Here is a 20,496-nt window from a genome sequence, read left to right as displayed (position 1 = left end):
AGTCAGGATCAGTACTTGAGCTCTCTCACCACCTCAGTCAGCCTTCAACCCACCGCCCCTCCCAGCTTCCTTCCCCCCAAATGTATCTATATATCTAAATAAAGCTTTTCATTCTTAGCCCTACCACCCCAACCCACCTCTCCTTCCACACCAGATTGCCACAGCTCAGCTCGCCCTGTGTGGATAGTGTGGTTGAAGAATTCAATAGGGCAGCTAACACCCTAGTCTATGGGAGCCAGAGCCCCGAACCGGGGAAATATCTGTGTATAAAGTTTTTGCTGCACATATTCCCCCTCTGCCCCATCCTTTAAATCTCATGGAAGAAGCTGAATTTAGATTCTAAGTGCATTTACTAATCAGTCCCACTAAAAGCTGCCTGCACTGCAACAGTCCTAAATGATCACTTAAAAGAAGGACTTCATTTGATGTGTGGACTCAGTCCCTTCCTGAAAAATAAATTATGAAAAATGTTAAATGTATTCTTATAAAAATATTAATAAATCTGAGTAACTTTCCTGGGAGATTTCGTTAATCTAGGAACAATCTAACCATTTTAGCCATAGCCAAGTTGTAATTACCGTGGCAGGAATTGAGATGCACATCATAAAGCCAAGTCAGGAAAGGTAATAACCACAACTTACGACCTTATGGCACTTTATTCTTTCAAAATATTAATACAGTCTCACAGACAGTTCAAAAGTTGATAATTGCAAGTCTATACAATGACATAGATCAGTGAAGGGAAAAAATCCTATTTCCCAATATATCTAAAATTTTTTTGGTTAAGAGCCTGAATTGATAAATTATAAAGACATATAAATTATACATTGTGTATTTAGCTGCTAAAATACTGAGCTTTCTCTTGGATAAGCTATTAATAGGCAATGGGTAATATTGGAGCATTTCCGAACCCCACCTTCCCCCAAACACACTGATGTGCACAGACGACTCATTTGGATGATTCCCAAATCTTTTTACCTGGCCGTGTGGTTAGTGATTGGTACTATTAGCAATCAGCTAACTACACTGCCTAGTAACTAGACTCACAGAAAACAAGGTTTACTTCCATCACGCACTGCAGTCCCAAGTTGGTGCCCCATACGTTGTGATAGACAAATCGTATTGGTTCATTGGTTCAATTGTAGCTCACTTTAGTTGGTGGGTTGGTGAATACCTTACTAAATAATGAAAAAGAGGCACAATAAATCACAGCATACAGCATTAAACGTTACATAGGGGGCTCCTCCCCGAAGTCTAAATGTCATTATAGCTCACAGTTAAAGCCATTAAACTTTACGCTTGTCGCTCTCCTTGCAGGCGGATTGCCCAGTCTTGCTTTTACTCCTGGGGTAGCTAACAGTTTAACTGTATCTAGCAGCAGCCGTCCGGCTGGTTTGCTGGAGTGTCCTCGCAGGTTGACAACGTGCTCGGCGGGCAATGCTGTGCCCAGCAAATGCTGACGCATCAAATCTCGAAGCGCAGCTTTCTCCCAACGCTCGGGGTTGGCCGTTTGCCGCCGAGGGTGGCGTCCTCCCGCCCGCGGGGCGGCGGGTGATGCTGTGCCTTGTTTTGATGGCAGTGGAGTTAGTGATTGTAAGCAGCAGAGTACAATCAGCTAATTACACTGCCTACAAACCGAGCACCGGGCGCCAGCGGGCTGCAGCTCCCGGACGGTGGGCGGCGCCAACGCCGTGGCCCCTAGCCGGCGGGCCGCGGGTTTCGGGTCGCGTCTCTCCCCGGGCGATGCCCGACGGTGCCTGGGCGCGAGCACCTGGGCGCGGGGCCTGGGAAGACGCCCCGGACCCAGCCTGCACCCTCGTCCGACCCCCGCGCACACTTGGCGTGGCAAGGCCAGCGGGCAGCACTCTGAGGGGACCTGCACCCCCGGGCCGCGCCCCGCCCCCCAACTCCAGGTGCTCCCGGCTTCATCCTAGACGCCGCCGAGTCCCCGCGCCCGTCTCCCGTGCCTCCCAGGGCCCTTCCCCGCAGCTTTCCTTCCCGTGTCCTTTCCTCTACGCTTTCTCGGGTCCGGCTCCCACCTCCTCACTCCCCCGTCCGCTCCGCCCCAGAAAACTCTTCAGTCCCCAACCCAAACCCTAGAGCCGGCTCTCTCAACCCCGTGCGCCCCGCAGCTCCGAGTGGCCGAATGACCGTGGCCGTGGCGGGCCAACCGCCCTTGGAACCCCGTGGCGAAGGGGGCGGGGCGCGCGCGAGGTGTGGTGGGGTGGAGGAGGGGCGTGGTGGGGGAGGGGAGGAAGCCGCGAGCAGGGGCCGAGGGCGGGTCCCTGCGGGGAAGAGGCCCTGGAGACCGAGGCACAGATTCCTGAGAAGTTTCTCTTCCTGATAGGGCAGGAGGGACAAAGAGCTCCTTCTCCCCTACCCCTCCCCAAGAAGCCCCACACGCCCACCCAGTTTTCATGCCCATCTTTGTCAGGGAAAACAGCTTGGCCTGGTACCAAATTGTAGGCTCTAATTTTCCAAATGGAGATAGGCCTGGGTGGCCTCTGGCGTGTGGGACGACTGCCTTGGAGAGTCCCATCTGCACCCTCGCCTTGCCCTTGGGTTTCTCTTACACTCTTGGAGGGCCATGCAATAAGGTGGAGGGTTGGGTCTTCTCATCAAATAGTGAGTGGGCCAGATGATGAGTTCGATCAAAGCCTGGTCCTCACATACTTATTTAAACACCTGCTATATGTTCAGCACCTAAGGTCATTCATTCTACCCTCCATATGTATAATCTCGGTGGTAACACAGTGTGAACGCCCATTATTTACCAGTCAAGACAGTATATAATAAAGTATTAAATCGGGGAGAAACAGAAGAGGCTGTGGTGGGGCATCAATGAGGACTGTAATTTTCAGGGAAGGTTGACCGAGGAGCCAGGCTCCCATAGGCCCTCCAAACATGAGAAATTAGGATATTCAGGGTGAGGGCTGGGAAGGCCAGAGAAACAATGTCTTGTGACCAGTTATCTTTTCTTTTTCTCACAATTCCACACCTGATGATGTAGATGTATTTATGTGCATATTCGGACTAGATTGAACAAGAGAGGACAGTTACAGAGAATTTCCGGGAGACCTCTACTAATACTTCTTTCCTTGAGTTACTCCTTCCCCTCTTTTCCTTCAATGAATGTGTTAGGAAAGTATAAAGAATATTCTAATTCCACACTTTGTGGAACTCGGTTGTAAGGAGCCTTCCAGTATGGTCTTCATGCATCCGGTATAGAGCACTCATTGTTGACCCCAAAATCTTAGTTCTAAATTATTCCCCCCCCCCCGAGGAAAACTTCCCAGCTAGGGACTGATTCCCTAAACCCGGGAAACGGTTTCATAGATGCCACTAGTCTCATGAATTAGGGGCCAGTAATCTAGATTGTTCAAAACAAATTCCAAACTTACACTATTAAACCACCAGAAGAACTTCCCAAGGATGAGTTTGAGTTACAGTATTATCTTTCACTATGAAAGCACATTTTTTTTTGCCACATGCATCATGTGTTCTGAGAACACCAAAGTAAAGAGTAAGAAATCAAAGTATAAAGTGTACAGTACAGACAACATTAATTCTCACGAGCACGATGTTGTAAAACACACCACATGAACCCCTCACACTTCCTCAACATGTATAGTATCCTGGGCCGTACCAGGCAATATGCTGGAATCAGAGCTAAGAACCTGCAAGCTCTCTAGAGGCAACCGTAGAACCAATTTTGTATTTGCTAGTTCAATAGACATACATACATAAATGCAGGAGTGAAATAGCATCCATTCCATTAGCAACATGCAGACTTACAAGCTTTGGTTAGGACATAATTATAAAAACAATTCTGTTTTTTCAAATTGTTAGTCGCTTTACCCAGTACAATATTAAATACCTCTTCCTGATTGACATCTTATGATTAGTAGTTGATCTTACATTTCTTACCTGACCCGGATTGCTGCCCTCCAAGGTAGTGGTTGCAGTAGATGCCTTGAAATTTATATTCTTAAAGCTTTTCTTCAAAGATAATTTAAAAAATAAAGAAAATGTATGCAAAAGTCAGCAAGATGTATTGCCTCCAGAAATAGATTTTTTTAAATGCAGTCTGGTTTACAGGGAGTGCAACTAAAAAAAGTAAAATAACGAGAAAAAAATTTGTGTGGCCTTGTCCTTTTTTTTTTTTTTTTAAAGAATGCTTGTTCTTAGGGTTGCTGTTGATTTGGCCTGTAGTTACTAGAGAAACTCCAAGGATCTCATTCCCTTTATGGTTCATGTCTAGGCATGCCTGGAGACCAGGGAGACCCATGATTTAATCTAAGTAAGAATGCTTGTTGTGTTTTAAATGACCAAACAGAAGATTGCATTTGTTTTAGACAAAACCAGGAAGGTACCTTTCAGAGAGATTGTTTGCTGTTTTATTGAATTTCTGGGCTTTTGGTGATTTGGGTGTTGGGGAAGGAGTGCTAAGGAGAGGATATGAGCCTGATGATTAGGAACAAACCCAGAAGAGTATAAAACACATATACCTTCTGCTTTAGCTTTGGAGAATTTGTATTGGTTAAATTTACCACTCCTCAAGAAAAGACTAGAGTGATGGGGATTGGGAATTACAAAAGATGGAGACAAACTTACTTACTTTTAGCACACACGGACACACCCTCTGAACACTTTCTATCTTCCATAGCTTTTGGAGGATACTGTTCTAGAGGACGAAGTGAAGAATCAGACTGATTAGGAATCATTGGAGGTTAGCAGCTTCTTTTTAAACCTGTTTTCTACATGCATATGTTCTCTTAGGAAATAGAAAACCATGTTTTGATTTTTACATAGATCAATAAACATCAGACTACCTTATTAACATTCATGATACTATATTTAGGAACTAGTTTATACGTTGCTGCAGGCGTAGGTTGGAGTCAACTTAATGCCTTTTTAAGAGCTAAAAAATCAATGAATCTGTTCAGTTATGAGAGGAGATTTTCTTTCTAGCTAAAATGAACTGCCAGGAATTTTTATTATTTCACTCTTTTGATTGCATTTCAGAGCACTCTCATTAGTAAGAGTGTACCAGATTCTTCATTAGCTTCTTACTTATATTTATTGATTAATCAATACTGTTGCTTTCAATATGAAAATGTTAAATTATCTTTGAGTAAATCAGAAACAATCTAAAAAGAAGGCTTTATAACTAAAGTTGCTTGAGCTCTTAAGGCTTCAGCAGTAGGAGCAAGCATTATGCATATTTACCATCTTGAGAGAACACAGTCTAGAGATTTATGGTCTAGTTGGAGAGAGAGACAGTTTGTGTACACAGATAATCAAGATAGCTTTAGTTTAGTAATTATATCAATATTAATATATAATTAATATTGATATATTTACATTATATAGAATTATATTAAATACCAAGATTGTTTGATTGATACTTTAAGACTTCCGAGTACTAATGTAAGCTTCGTTATTATTTTAAAATTAGTTTTTAGTTTTTAAATTTTTAATTAAAGATAGTTGACATATACAGGGCGCCTGGGTGGCTCAGTCAGCTAAGTGTCTGCCTTTGGCTCAGGTCAGGATCTCAGGGTCCTGGGATTGAGCCCCATGTGGTTCCCTGCTCAGCAGGGAATCTGCTCCTCCCCCCTGCTCAACCTCTCTCTCAAATGAATAAATAAACAAATAAAATCTCTAAAGAAAAAAGATAGTTGATATATAATATTAATTTCATGTCTACAACATAGTGATTCGACAATTACATACATTACAAAATACTGTAAGTGTAGCTACCATGTATCACCATACAAAGTTATAACAATATCATTGACTATATTCCCTGTGTTGTATTTTTCATCCCTATGACTTATTTTATAACTGGAAGTTTGTACTTCTTAATCCCCTTTACCTATTTTGCCTATTTCCCCAGCCCTCTCCTCTCTGGCAACCACCAGTTTGTTCTCTGTATTTATGAATCTCTTTCTGTTTTTTGTTTCATTTTTTTAGATTCCATATATAACTGAAATCATATGGTGTTTGTCTTTCTGTGTCAGACTTATTTCACTTAGCAAAATGCTCTCTAGGTCCACCCATATTGTCACAAATGGCAAGATTTCCTTCTTATTTATGGCTGAGTAATATTCCGTTATATATCTATATATACACCACATCTTTTTTATTTAAATAGTCATCCATTGATGAATACTTGGGTTGCTTCCATATCTTGACTATTGAAAATAAGTCTGCAATAAATATAGGGGTGCATATATCTCTTCAAATTGGTGTTTTTGTTTTCTTTGGATAAATACCCAGAATTGGAATGATTGGACCAAATGCTATTTTTATTTTTATGTTTTGGAGGAAACTTCATACTGTTTTTTATAGTGGCTGCATAATTTATGTAAGCTTCATTATTGCCAGTATTTAGGGGGAAAAAAGGCAAATCACCGAAGGTGGGGACACCGAGAAGGCTATATGGAAAATATAGGGTCAAGCTGGGTCTAGAAGGAAAAGTAGGACATAGATAAAGGGAGAAGATGGAGGTGGATGTTCTTGGTAGAAGGAGCTAGTTGTGAAGGAAAAATACAAGCCAGTTCTCGGAGACCGTAACGTACATGGTCAGTTGGGAGAGAGATGAATGTGTCCCACTTGGAGAAGTAAGATTAGAGAGGTAGGTACATAGGAGATAGATCAGGGAGGACTGTAGGTGTCAGGCCACAGAGTTTTAATCTCATTCTCCTGACTGCGGGGGCCCATGACTTATAGGATGTGTTGTTCTGTGGAGGTTAATAAAGTGGCATGGATGAGAAGAGGGGGAGCCTGGGGAGACTTCAGAGTCCATTTAGGCAATTATTTTAATAACATAGGTATAAGTGGTGTAGAAAATATGCTATGAACGGGAGAGACTTTGGGAAGGAAATGGCATAGGACCTGGTGACTAGTTAAAGCCAAGAGAGAGAACAAGATGAACCTCCAGGTTCCAACGACAAACCAAGATGCTGGGAGGCAAATCTAGTCAGAGGCTAATTATGATGCATTTATGTTCAGGCATGTTTAGTTTAGGCGATGAAAGGACATTGGTTGACTCGGATACTGGGGTTGCAACTCTTGAAAGGAGAGATTTAGTGGTTTTCTAAAGTGGCCACTGTTGAGGTCTGAGGTTGAACGAACACCCAACATCTGCTGTGGTCTACCCAGCACAGAGCAGGGGCTAGCAGCAGGGGTTTTTTCTTGCATAGAAAACAGAGCAAAGAAAGCAGAAGGCTCAGGACCAGCTTTGAGTGTATCCGTGTCCTCTCTAAGGGCTGGCAGGAAGATGTAGGTCTGAGCCCCCAAGAAGTAGAAGAGACGACTCCCACAGAAGCCAAGCTGCTGTAAACAGGGTCGTTACACATGTGAATTCAAGAGAAACAGCTGTCTGGGCCCCACCACATCAGAAGGTTTGGTCAGCGGGCCGCTGATTGACTGCATTGGCTCTTGCAGAGTGTTTGTCTCAGGGCTTTATTCATTGAGTCAGTGAGGGGTCCATGAACTTCTCTAGACTATTAGACAACGGATTAACTTTCCTGGCTGCTTCCCCCACTGGTTAGCCCTGTCCCCTCTCCAAAAAGCCTCACGTAGATTTTTCAGGTTTTTAGGTAAGTTCAGGGGTTCTGAGGACACAGTGGAAGAAAATCTGTTCTTAAGAGCTCTAGAATGTGCTCTGTAACTTTATGAAGTCAAAGCAGGAAATTGATTATCTTGTTAATTAATATACTCATAAGCCTGCAAATACTTTATGCCATTCTTTTAAGCGTCACTGGAGGTCTTCTTATTCTTGTTTTTATTTCTATTCTCATTTGGCACTTAAGCCTTTTTTCTAGGTGGGTTTATATTCCTTGGTTTTAAAAAATTAAATAACTCTGAGAAGAATCACGTAATTCTGATTTGTTATCTTTATTTCCTCTATATCCATAGAAGTATGGAGCATATCTCAAGGATTTCATCAAGTTCGAACATTTTGTCAAGTTCATACTGCCTTCCCCTCTTAGCTCATCTCTAGCTTGTTTAAATCTCAAGCTCCATTCCTACTTCATGGGTACAATCTTCCTTGGAGCCTGGAGCCTCAGCTTGCCCTTTCCCTTCTCTAACCCCTTCTGCACTTAACATATTCATTCTATAATTACTATCTTCCATTAGTAAGAGAATATTATTCTCCAGTACTCTAATTGCATTTTTGAAATCAGCACTTTATAATAGTAGAGAGTGCTGGTGTATATAACACACATTTATTATACTAGTACAGAGCTCTGTATATACATTGTTTTATAGCCTGAATTGTTTGCAGTGGGCTATCTTGGTTTCCAACTTGATGCATTTCATATATATATATATATATATATATATATATATATATATATATACACATATATATGTATGTATATGAATGACTTCACTGGCTATATATATATATATATATATATATATATATATATAAATGGTCCTTCTAGCATAATACCACTTACATTAAGATTGCTCACTAATGCACATAGAAAATACAAATAAAGTAGGAAAAAGGCCTGTGGGAGATACACTTGCATGGTAACTTTATGAAAAAGAAGTGTCATATAGTTTGATTCATTTAGTTTATCAGTAAATGTTTCACTTAATAGATAAGGCAGTTCTAAACTTAATTTCTTTTGGTTTCAAATAAACATCACATAACTGTAGAATTTTATCAGGTAACATTTTAGCATATGCAATTTTGTTTCAACAATTAGTGTAACTTCCTTAATATGTGGTTTGAACATAATGGGACTGAAGAGTTCATTGTAGAATAGTTCATCACTTTACAAAATGGTGCTTACTTGCAGTTATTAAAAAAATACACTTTCTGTCAGAAGTGGGATTTTTGCTAAAACATCTGTATTTTTTTCCTCATTAGCAATGATTTTCATTTGCAAATGGATGTAATTTGCAACTTAAGGAAGAGATGCTAAGGAAATCAAATAGGTCTGATGATAAGATTGGCTATCACATCAAAAATCCAGTGAATAAAGAAGGGGCGAATGCTCTTACATGTTGGTGGGAATGCAAACTGGTACAGCCACTCTGTATGGAAGTTCCTCAAAAAGTTAAAAATAGAGCTACCCTACAATCCAGCAATTGTACTACTAGGTATTTATCCAAAGGATACAAACATAGTGATTCAAAGGAGTGCCTGCACTCCAGTGTTCATAGCAGCAATATCCACAATAGCCAAACTTTGGAAAGAGCCCAGATGTCCATGAATGGGTAACGATGAATGGATAAAGAAGATGTGAGACACACACACACACACACACACACACACACACACACACACACAGTGGAATATTACTCAGCCATCAAAAATGAAACATTACCATTTGGCACGATGTGGAGGGAACTAGAGGGTATTTTGCTAAGCAAAATAAGTCAACCAGAGAAAGACAATTACCACATAATCTCACTCATATGCGGAATTTAAGAAACAAAACAGATGAACATGGGGGAAGGGAGGGAAAAATAAAACAGGAAGAAATCAGAGAGGGAGAAAAACCATAAGAGACTCTTAATCATAGGAAACAAACTGAGGGTTGCTGGAGAGGAGGGGGGTGGGCGCTGGGGTAACTTAGTGATGGGCATTAAGGAGGGCACATGATGTGATGAGCACTGGGTGTTATATGCCCCTGATGAATCATTGAACTCTACCTCTGAAACTAAAGAAAAAAAATAGAGAAGCAAAAGAAATAGTACCCACCGCTGAATTTATTCATTCAATAGATAATTACCGAGCATCAGATGTTATAGTGGAAAGAATTATTTAAAAAAAAAGACAATTGAGCAGAAAGCTGCCTTGTGAAGTTTAATTCTGAGGGAGCTTTATGAAATGCATTACCTCAAGATGCACTGTATATGTTGGATCCTGCCTGAGAGGATCATCTTTTAAAAAGATAAAATAATCTATAATATATGTAAAAAAATCCAGCGAATGTCATGTTCAACATAGATGATATTTTAAAATTATTTAGCCTCTTTTTAAATTATTAAATGCCTAAATATTCTCAATTTTATACTTAAGTTTAGCTAAGATCAAGAAGACAAATGTAGGAGCAGATTTCCAAGGGTTACCATTATTGATGAGCCTTAGGGCTTGGAGGTGCCTTAGCCGCGGGGCTGAAGTCCTTCATGCTAAAAGGAGGAAATGCAATTCGGGAAACTGTTAACTTGTGCAAAGTCATTTCGGCCATTTTCGTGTTTTCTACCATTTGATTCTCTGTTACAGGCTTGATAAGAAGGTAAAATATGTCTTTTTTAAAGATTTTATTTAATTTATGTATTTACTTTACATATTTTAAATTCAAATTAGTTACATATAGTGTGTTATTAGTTTCAGGGGCAGTATTTAGTGATTTCTCAGTTGTATATAACACCCAGTGCTCATTACATCACGTGCCCTCCTTAATGCCCATCACCCAGTTACCCCATCCCCCGACCCACCGCCACTCCAGCAACCCTCAATTTGCTTCCTATAGTTAAAAGTCTCTTACAGTTTGCCTCCCTCAAAATATGTCTTTAATGTCCTTCCTCTTCTTTCTGTTCTTCATCCTCATTCTGAATGGCCGAAACCTCATGGTTCTACCAGTTTCTGTGGTGCTTCCCCCAGGCTTCCTCCCCTTTTCCAAACATCTATAGATAGAACATGATTCTTTTGTTCTATTAAGGATAACTCATTTGACATTTTCAGAAGGAAATCCTGAAAAGACAACATCTAATCAAGGGACTAAATGCCTTATAACAGGAATTTTAGACATTACATAGAAATGGTGGAAGAGCTTTTTATTTTTTTGTCTTCAAATTTCTTTGAGAGAGAGAGAGAGAGTGAGCAAGAGAGAAGGGGGGGTGGGGAGGGAGAAGAAGGCCCCCTGCTCAGCAGGGAGCCAGACGTGGGGCTCCCTCCCAGGACTCCAGGATCATGACCTGAGCACAAGGCAGTTTGTCTTCAAATTTCAGCATCTATTTTCTATTCTCCTTAAACATGAGGTTGGTTTAGGATGGTCCAGGCTAGACCTTCTGCTAAATTCTAATATCCTGTCAATGAGCATTACTACCTAGGTGTTTAATTGCCATCGAAAACTCAGTACATCTCAGTCTGAGCCTGCCCCTGTTCTTTTTCTGCCAGCTTTTCTGCTGAACTCAGTTATTGCAATGATAACATTATTGTCTTGGTTACTAAGGCTGGAAACTTGGAGTGATTTTTGAGTATCCCATATCTCAAAACTCTGCATCCAAATAGTCACTTGTGTACAGATCTGATTTCCTCCTCTAGATTATAAGCCTCTTGAAAGGAAAGTTGAAACAGAATTTTTTAACCCCACGGCACCTAGCAGCACCTCACATGCAGCAGATGGTCAGCAGATAGTCGTGGAGTGAATGTCAGTTATCATGGAAGTTCTAGTTGTCCTTTGTGTAGGAGGTGATTAAGGTGTTGAAAATCGTCATAAACCAGTAACTGAAAGAAGTCTTGCATGACGTTTAGTTTCTATTTGTTCTTTCCTGAACTCTAAGTACATTGTTATCCCACTGCTCTATTCATAACCTCCCAGGCCTGCCTGGGCCTGCTGCAGACAGGATTGCTAGGAGGGTTCAAAGCCTCCTCGGCTAATGTGTTCCGCCAACTCAAAATGCGCTGTAACAGTAGCTCAGCCGGGAAGGTGAACTGATGAAAGAGTTATTAGACACCTGGCACCACTTCAGTATTATAAATGCAAACAGTAACCGTTGGAAAAGGAAAACTTTGAGGATATGCTAATGCCTATGTTGCCTTTAGTTCCCAAATAAAATTTATTTCAGCAACAGGTGAGTAGTTGTCCTGATTTCCAATTTTTTTTTTTTTTACTTCTCACGTAAATTAAACAAACAAACAAAGAAATCAACCTTTGCAAAAAGTTATCCCAGCAAAGGCTAGAAAAGAGGAGGATGAATGATGCAAATTTGTGATAATGATCTTTGTTAAGCTCAAGGCATTACGAAGCAATCAAGAGTGTAAAATAAATGCGAAATCTCCTTAATGGCTAGGAGCTATGTCTCTTAATGCTCTTCGTCTTTGCTGCTGCCCATTAGAATTACTTGCAGAAGCTTTTAAAAGTCCTGATGCTCCATCCCCCTTCAGTCAGAATGTCTGGGGGTAGACTCATGGCAGGCATCAGTATTTTTCAAAGATATTCAGTTGATTCCAAAGTAGAGCAGTTTGGAAACTCCTGTAATAGAGTAAGGGGAATAAGAAATATATCATGGAAAGTTGAGATCAATAAGATACTGTGAAAGTGGAAGGTCGTTTAGGTCCCAGTCACAACTTAATTTTATTTTTATGTTTTGGGCATATGGTAGATACATAAATACTTAATATATTGAACTGAGCTAGCCTTATGAAGTCATGTCATTACTTGATATCCAGGTGCTCAGCCACCATTTCCATAGTCCTTAGATGATCATTTCTCATACCTCCTAAGCATCAAAGATACTACAGTAGCCAGTGCAATCCTACCTGTATTTTCAGTAATAATAGCTATATTTCATCTCCGCTCATCACTGGTGAATGTTTTAAGTTATACCACTTCAGCATGCCAGGAGCCATCCATATCTATATTCTACTACTACTGGCAACGAAGTATTTATTCCAGCCAGCAGGTGAGTAATCCGTTTCCAAATTCCATTTCAGAGTCTGTTTCCTCAAAACGTCCTTGGTACAAACTGTCTTAGATTGGGTTCCTTAGAAACAGACTCTGAGATGGGGAACTGCATGCAGGTTTATTAGGGAATCCTCTTGAGAGATACACCCAAGAGGGAGTTAGAAAGACGGGACTGGGTGGAAGGACAGGTGGACCAATGATGCAGTTGCAGTCAAGGACTCGGTCTATTTAAGGGGAACTCTGGAGATGGGATGGCTCTTCAGAATTGTAAGGGGGCCAGGTTTTTGTATCCCCATGTTAGCCAGTCACAAGCTGCACTGCAGGCCACCCCTTGTGGGGGATGGGAGGAGATCTTTACTGTGAGGTAGTTTCTGAGAGTAAGTCCCAACGAGAAACGCAGCTTTGAGTTAGCATCTGATGGTTCCAGCAGCTGGGGAATGATTGTGTTGATCCTCAAGAGGGGAACTGGTTGAAGGACCTCAGTATCTATTACACTGTTCAAAATGACTTACCTTTGGCCAAGGGGAGCTTTCCATGTAGGCTCATGTCGTTTGACATGATCCACTGGTTTTGCATAACTTTCTTGCTTTCTGGTAAAATACATTGCAGGCTCATCTGATATATTACCTGAACTAGAACTGGAATGAGCCATTTCTCCAAGGAATTTTTTAAAGTGAGAAATGGTATTTATAGACCACAAAATGAATGTTAGGATTGCTTATTGATTCTAGATCTTTCAATGGACAGAACTAATTTTTGGAAAAAAACTCAAGTTCATATTAATACTACCATTTCAAGTTTAACATTATAGGATTTTTACTCAAGGTCCTTGATTTTACATTTTTATCCCTCTTTCCTTACACTGAAAATTTTAGTTCATAACTACATTAAAGTACATATTTGTATTTCTCTATTCTATTCTCTCTCTCTATATATAAAATATCAAAAAAGTAATACTAATATTATGGTAAACAGGCTACAGAAGGACATTTAAAAATATATATCCTTCCATAGCCCTCTAGAATAGATTCCAATGTGTCCTAGAGTCACTTGGATTTTGTCAAAGCATTTTGCTTGATCTTTATTCTTTTTTTAAAAAAGGATTTTATTTATTTATTTGTTTATTTATTTATTTATTTATTTATTTATTTATTTATTTCAGAGACACAGAGAAAGAGAGAACGAGCAGGGAGAGGGGCAGAGGGAGAGAAAGAAGCAGACTCCCAGCTGAGCAGGGAGCCCGACGCAGGGCTCGATCCCAGGACCCCAGGATCATGACCTGAGCTGAAGGCACTTAACCGATTGAGCCACCCAAGTGCCCCTGCTTGATCTTTGTTTTGTTCAACTTGTTTACTACTTGTAATGGGATACGTTCTTCCCAAATTTACAGATAACAGGTAGTCAAAACGATAAGAGAATTTATTGAATGACAGAATTGGGTCACAAAAAATCTCAATTCCTTATAGTGATGGTCTAAACTTAACACAATTTAATATGATAGGTATAACTGCAATATGCAGTTGTTTTATACCCCATTTAATCCACAAAACATTAGAAAAGACTTATAATCAAATGATAAATATAACCTTAATATTTATTAATAAGAAAGGCTACCAATTTTTGAGGACTTACTATATGCCAGGCACTCTGCTAAATACTTCATATAATTTTATAATTTAATCTGGACAAGAACCTCATAAGACCATAGTAGTAGTAGTAATAGCTATCATTTACAGAGCATTTATGGAGTACTCGGTGCTGTTCTAGGCATTTTATACTTAATTCTCATAAGAACCCTACGAAGCATTCCAGTTCTGGAAGTTTGATTCTAAGGGTATTGGTACACCTTTTCTACCTTTTTTTTTTTTTTTACAGTTGAGATTTTGAAGATGAGAGAGACTGAGAAACTTCCCTAAACTTCTGGTAAACGAAGGACTGGGATTCAATCCCATGACACTTGATTTTATGGTTGATTTCTTAACAGGTCTTCAGCACTGCCTGTAACAACAGCTAGGAAGGCTCTGGACAAGGTGCGCTCATGTGTTATTGATTGTAATCTTGTTAACAACCGGGGGCGGGGTGTGTGGGGGGGGTCACTCTCGCCCCTCCCATTTCACAGATCAGAAACTGAACGTTTGGGAGGTTAGCAGGCTGCTCCAGGCTAACACAGACAGTGAGAGGTGAAGTTGCAGTTCACACCCAGGTCTAACTCCAAAGCTCGTATTCTTAAACCTTAAGCTGTGCAGGAAGGGAGAGACGTAAACAATCAACAGCATTAGTGAGAAAGACTACTTGCGAGTTCAGTGCGAGGCAGTGGTGGGATCCCACTGGCAACAAGACGAATGCCACCCAAGGCTGCGTTCTAGAAATACAGTATTTGCAGCAAGGGAGGAGGCAGTCCCTCTCCCATCTGTAATGGCAGAGCATACCTGGAGCCCTGGTGTCATTCTGGGCTCCACACTTGAAAAAGCATTGTTGACATACCTGAAACTCCTCCACAGGAGAACGCCGAGCATGGTGACGTGTCCGAGTAACGTGTCGATAGGAGGAACTATTAAAAAGTTGAGGTTAGCCTTCCAAAACAGAAGACTGAGGAGAGGCTGAAAGAGTTGGTGTTTGACGTGTCTCCATGCAGCGGAGAGTTAGCTACAGTCGATACAGTTCCAGAGGGAAGCACGAAGCCTTCCATTGGGAGGGATTGGCGCCTCAGAGGGAGAAAGCACTGCTTGGTATTTGGAGCTTTCTAGAAATGAAATGGGCTTCCTTTTAAGATCATGAATTCTTTCTCACTGACGAAGAACCTAAACGACCACTTACTGTGGGTTTAAAGACTTCTATGTCAGGTTCAGTGGTTCTTAAATTTTAGTGGGTTATAAGAATCACCTGGAAGAACTTGTCAACAGTGATTCTCAGGCTTCACCGTTAGAAGCATCGATTCAATAGAGCTGAGATAAGGTTCATGAATCTGCATTTTTAACAAGCAGCCCAGTGGGTCCAAACGAGGTGGTCAGTGATCCACACTTTGAGAACCAATGAGACTGGATAAACTCCAAAATCTCTTCCACTTATTTTGCAAATAAACATTCTAGCAAAAAATGTGTGTAGTCAACATAGTGACTGCTCAAAGAAAGTTATCTTAGGTTTTATACACGATCCAACACAAAATTCTTTAATATGTTGACAGTTACAATTAGAGACACAATTACTGGAATGTAGTTAGGATATGGAAGGAGAAGGCTTGATTCTCAATCTATGTCATAAGAGATATGACTTCAATAGCTAAATTAAAGAGACAAATCCAGATGGAAAATCTTTGACATTTTAAAGAACTCACTGTACATATACCAGGGAGTAATCTGATGGGGACCTGGAGGAAGCTATTTAATTACCCTAACGCACTGCACCTGTGTAAGGTTGAACACCTGTCAGGTTCTGGGACCCAGGCTTATATAAACTGCAGCCTAAAACTAACACAACAGGTGTAGGGGAGAGTGTCTTCTAATGGTGGCTCACTTTCTGTTGGGGCTAAAGCACTTTTTCTGGCAAGTATAATGTATGTTTGATTAACTATAACTTTTACTTAAAGCATGCGACCGGAGAGCCACATTTTAGACCTACTATATCCTGAAATGTTTTACTCTCTGCAAACATGTTTTTAAAAAACAGTGTTTGGGTGTAATTTACTGTCCCATATCAGGACTTCTTTTTTTTAACTTAATTGCATAGTGGTGTTTCATTTGTTGCTTAAGCGCATTAAAGTTTTAAAAAAATGGGTCTTTTTTTCTTTGAAAATATTGAAAACCGACTCATTGAGGAATTGGTGTTCCTGGCTGTTTTGTTAGTGGTAGTATTGATGCTTATTTCATTCATGGAGGACTAGCAAATGATTTCTATTTTAAGTGTAAGGTCTCTAAAACTTCCAAATGGCAATTACATGTTATAATCAGCATGGCCCTGTTTCTATTTAATTTATTCTCACTTTTAACAGTTGCAGAGCTCCTCCTTTCTCTTAAATCATGAGGGATGAAATTGCAACAGCAGTTTTCTTTGTCACAAGACTGGTGAAAAAACATGATAAATTGAGTAAACAGCAAATAAAAGACTTCGCAGAAAAGCTGATGACGATCTTGTTTGAAACCTACAGAAGTCACTGGCACTCTGACTTCCCTTCCAAAGGGCAAGCCTTCAGGTGAGAGCCGGTGTGTAGGATGGGACGTAGGTCATGAGCTAAGCAATCACCGTGGGCAAGGATTCTGTTGGAGGGGTCTGAGGAACAAAAGTTTCATGGGCTCAAATTGTTCTGAATGTGGGCTTGAAAGAAAGGGATGCGGCCGGTGGCAGAGCAGAATTGAAAACTATGTCGTTTAAATGATAGTTGAAGACTTACAGGGCAAACCCCCTTCCGTGAAGTCGATTAAGCAGTCTCTAATTTATGTTTACTTGTGCACAAAAGATATGCAGAGAACATTCGTCACACTAATTGTGTGGCTTAGTGATGCAACTCACATTCTGAGTAGCTGTGTAAGAAGTCGATGGTTCTGTGAAACTGTGGAGGGTGGGGATGGGGTGGGGGTTGCAGGTGAGGGGCAGCTGTGTGTGTTGGAGGCCTTTGCCCATCACATGATTCTTCTACAAAGGCGCCTGTCACCATGTCTTTCTTTCCCTTTCATTGCTTTTTAAAGGTGTATCAGGATAAATAATATTCAGAATAAAGATCCCATTCTAGAAAGGGCTTGTGCTGAAAGTAAAGTGGATTTTTCTCACCTGGGACTTCCAAAGGAGATGACCCTATGGGTAGATCCCTTTGAAGTGTGCTGTAGGTGAGTAATCTTGTGGGAGGGGGTGTGCCTGAGACCCCTGGAAACCTTAGGTTACGCAGTCAGTTCTGTATACCTTCCTGAGAGATGACGCGCCACAGCCCTGCGTTAGCGGCCTGGCCTGAGGGCACTGGCTGGTTAAGATTTCAGATGCAAACTTGATCGCACAAACTTCCGGGAGGAGTGGATGGCCTGGAAGCACAGAGACTTTACATAGCATTTGAAATTTGACTTTAGTCCCTGCACTTTATGGCCAACCACAGATTATAATGCCTAAGTATTATAGGCAGTATGGGGGGGGGGGGCAGAGAAGTTGCGATGCAGTCCATTAGCTAAAATGAAAGAAACTAGTTCTTGTCTTTTTCTGAAAAACTCACCGAGAGAGCCCTTACAGAATACCTCTATTAATTACAGCCCTGTGGTAGCTGAAGGTCACCATGTCTCTTAATTTGCTTTGTTGTCAAACCATTTCCATTTGTTCTTTAAAACCACTTTTTGCAGATAAGTGAGTGGTCTGTAGAAAAGAGTAGAGACTAAAAAAACTTGTGAAATTTTGAATCCCTAATGAATACCTCATTTTCTTTTCCTGCTTAGGTATGGTGAGAAAAATCCTCCATTTACAATTGCTTCTTTTAAAGGCAGGTGGGAGGAGCGGGAGCTTTCCCAACAGATCAGCTGTGCTGTTAATAGAGCCGCTTTGGACGACGCCCCTGGCATTTCCTCTGATGAAGAAAGTTGTAACGAAGCACCTCAGATCATTCCTAAAGTGAGCAATCCAAAGAGTATTTACCAGGTGACATGTGTTCCAGTTCTTCTCTACGCTTTTTTTTTTTTCCTATTCTAATTCTAAAAAGAATTTTTTCACTGTCAAAGTGGAAAACAGAAACTGTAAAGATTAAAATCACAATACTAACATCCTGGGAAATTTTTTCCTTCTGTATGTAGTTTCTCTACATGGCTGAGGGCTCAGGAGCTATACAGTCTTTTGTAGTATTTTGTTTTACCGTGTAGTATTTGAACACGAGTTTCCTTTCATCCAAATTCCTCCATGTTAAATGTTAAAATTAGTGGGCTTTCTTGCCAGCAGAAAATAATATACCATTTGTAGCAAATTTGGAATGTTAAGAAATGGTCAAAGGTCTGCAATCCCACCACAAGAACAGATTTTCTAAAATAAATAAGTTATAAGTAAATATATATACATACCCACAACTCCTAGAAAGATATGCATACTTGTATGTTGGAAATAGGTTTCATGAAACAATACTCCTCCTTACTTGGCATATTTTCTTCATATTTTCTACTAAATTAAATTGATTTCAACCACCTAAATGGATTTCATGACCCAGAAACAGTGGCAACCCTCAATTTGAAAAACACTGATCTAGACAGGCTCCCTACTGACACTGTGTGTATATACTTGTTTGTATGTTTTCTAAAATTAATCCTTTTTTTCATGTTAAGACAGTTTACTTAACATTTTAATACTTATTTTGTGATTTACTTACCTAATCTATTACTGTCAGTTATCTAGATTATTTCCACATTGTTGTGATATTTAAAAAAACTGATAACTTGTAGAAATGACTGAATTTTAAGTTATTTCTGGAGACTTGATTCTCAGACATGGAATTACTGGGTGATGGGATACAGACCTTTCACTGTTCTGAATATGGCCAAAGTGCCATCTAGGAGGTTTTCTTTATTTGTACTCTAACCAGCTCCATGTGGAAGTGTCTGTTTTATCATTTTTCCTAAAATTGGTTATTCTCATTTAAAAATACATAATTTGCTAAAGACGTAGTTATAGACTAGTAAGTAAGCATTAAAACCCCAAATCTTCACATGCCCAAACATTTTGGGTACTTACTGTCTTATGAATTTTTCTTAACCCCTTTACCATCTGAGGTCTTAATATATTACTAGTACAGGCTCTTCAAAAGTTAGAAATATTTTAACCCCTTTTCATATTACTGGCAAGTATTTTTTCTGTAGTTTAGTTTTCCTCCCATCTAGGGCTCAGGTCTACAGTCAGATATACTCTTGTAGAACAACGTCTTTTCAGAGCATGCTCTGCAAAACATCTGTATTCGTCGTTTGGGATGTTGAAAATGGAGGGATGTTGAAGATGGATATTTCTAGACCTCAGCCCTAGAGGTTATGATTAGACAATTATGGGTTAAGCCAGTGAGGGCAGGGGTGAAGTAGAAGAGAACCCAAGAATATACACAAATTTGAAGATGTGTTTTTCAGTATTTTAGTTGGATTAAATATTTAATTTTGTTAAAAGGTATGACATGACTATTACCACCCCCCTCATGCTGGACAATTTTCCAAGCATCATCATCTGCTTTGATTTCTACTCATTTGTACTCTCTATGCTTTCTAAAGGCTTAGCTTCTGAGTTATGGGTTTGTGATTAGTACTTAGATCTAGCTTATTATTTTAGAGATGATCTTCATACCTTCTTTTTTACTTTTTTTCCCCCCCCAGGTTGAAAACTTGAAACAGCCCTTTCCATCTTGGTTCCATGTCTCCCGCAAAAAGAATATGGCAGATGGCCGCATGGGCCTCCTAGGGAACACTTACCATGCATTGCATAAAAATCCCAAGGGTCAGAGGTTTGCGGCTATCCACCGGGTGGACAGGTACCACTGGGTCAACACGAACCGATAATGCAGTGGCTGGGCATTCGGTGGGATAGAGCTCAGAGGAGCTGCTTCATTTTCTCTAAAACAAAAGGGGGTCTAAGGTTGAGAGGCCCATAACACAGAAAAAGTAATCCCATCAGGATCTAGGGTGGTGAAGTGGTGAATCCTCTCACACAGATCATGAGTATGTTCTTAGCTGTACTTTTAATTCTTACTTAATTTTATGTGAAGTTTTATGTAACACTAATGAATGTATTCAGGAACGTGATAGAATGAAGATATTGACCTGTGATAAGATTCAACGAATTATGAAAAGTAACAGTTTAAATAAACGTACTATGTTTTTAATACCATTCTAGTTCAGTG

General features: G+C 40.3%; 1 protein-coding gene across 1 annotated transcript; it reads left to right on the top strand.

Annotated features, from left to right (window-relative positions):
• Positions 1–16,678: 16,678 nt before the first annotated feature.
• BTG4 (BTG anti-proliferation factor 4) lies at positions 16,679–20,155 on the top strand. Its single transcript, XM_026505283.3, has 4 exons — positions 16,679–16,851; positions 17,345–17,482; positions 18,074–18,272; positions 19,973–20,155. The coding sequence occupies exons 1-4, from the start codon at positions 16,679–16,681 to the stop codon at positions 20,153–20,155; spliced, it is 693 nt and encodes a 230-aa protein (XP_026361068.1).
• Positions 20,156–20,496: the final 341 nt, after the last annotated feature.

This window comes from Ursus arctos, unplaced genomic scaffold (assembly GCF_023065955.2).
Source record: "Ursus arctos isolate Adak ecotype North America unplaced genomic scaffold, UrsArc2.0 scaffold_22, whole genome shotgun sequence".
NCBI lineage: Eukaryota > Metazoa > Chordata > Mammalia > Carnivora > Ursidae > Ursus > Ursus arctos.
Note: the sequence above shows the minus strand (reverse complement) of the source record. Positions and strands in the feature narration are given on the sequence as shown.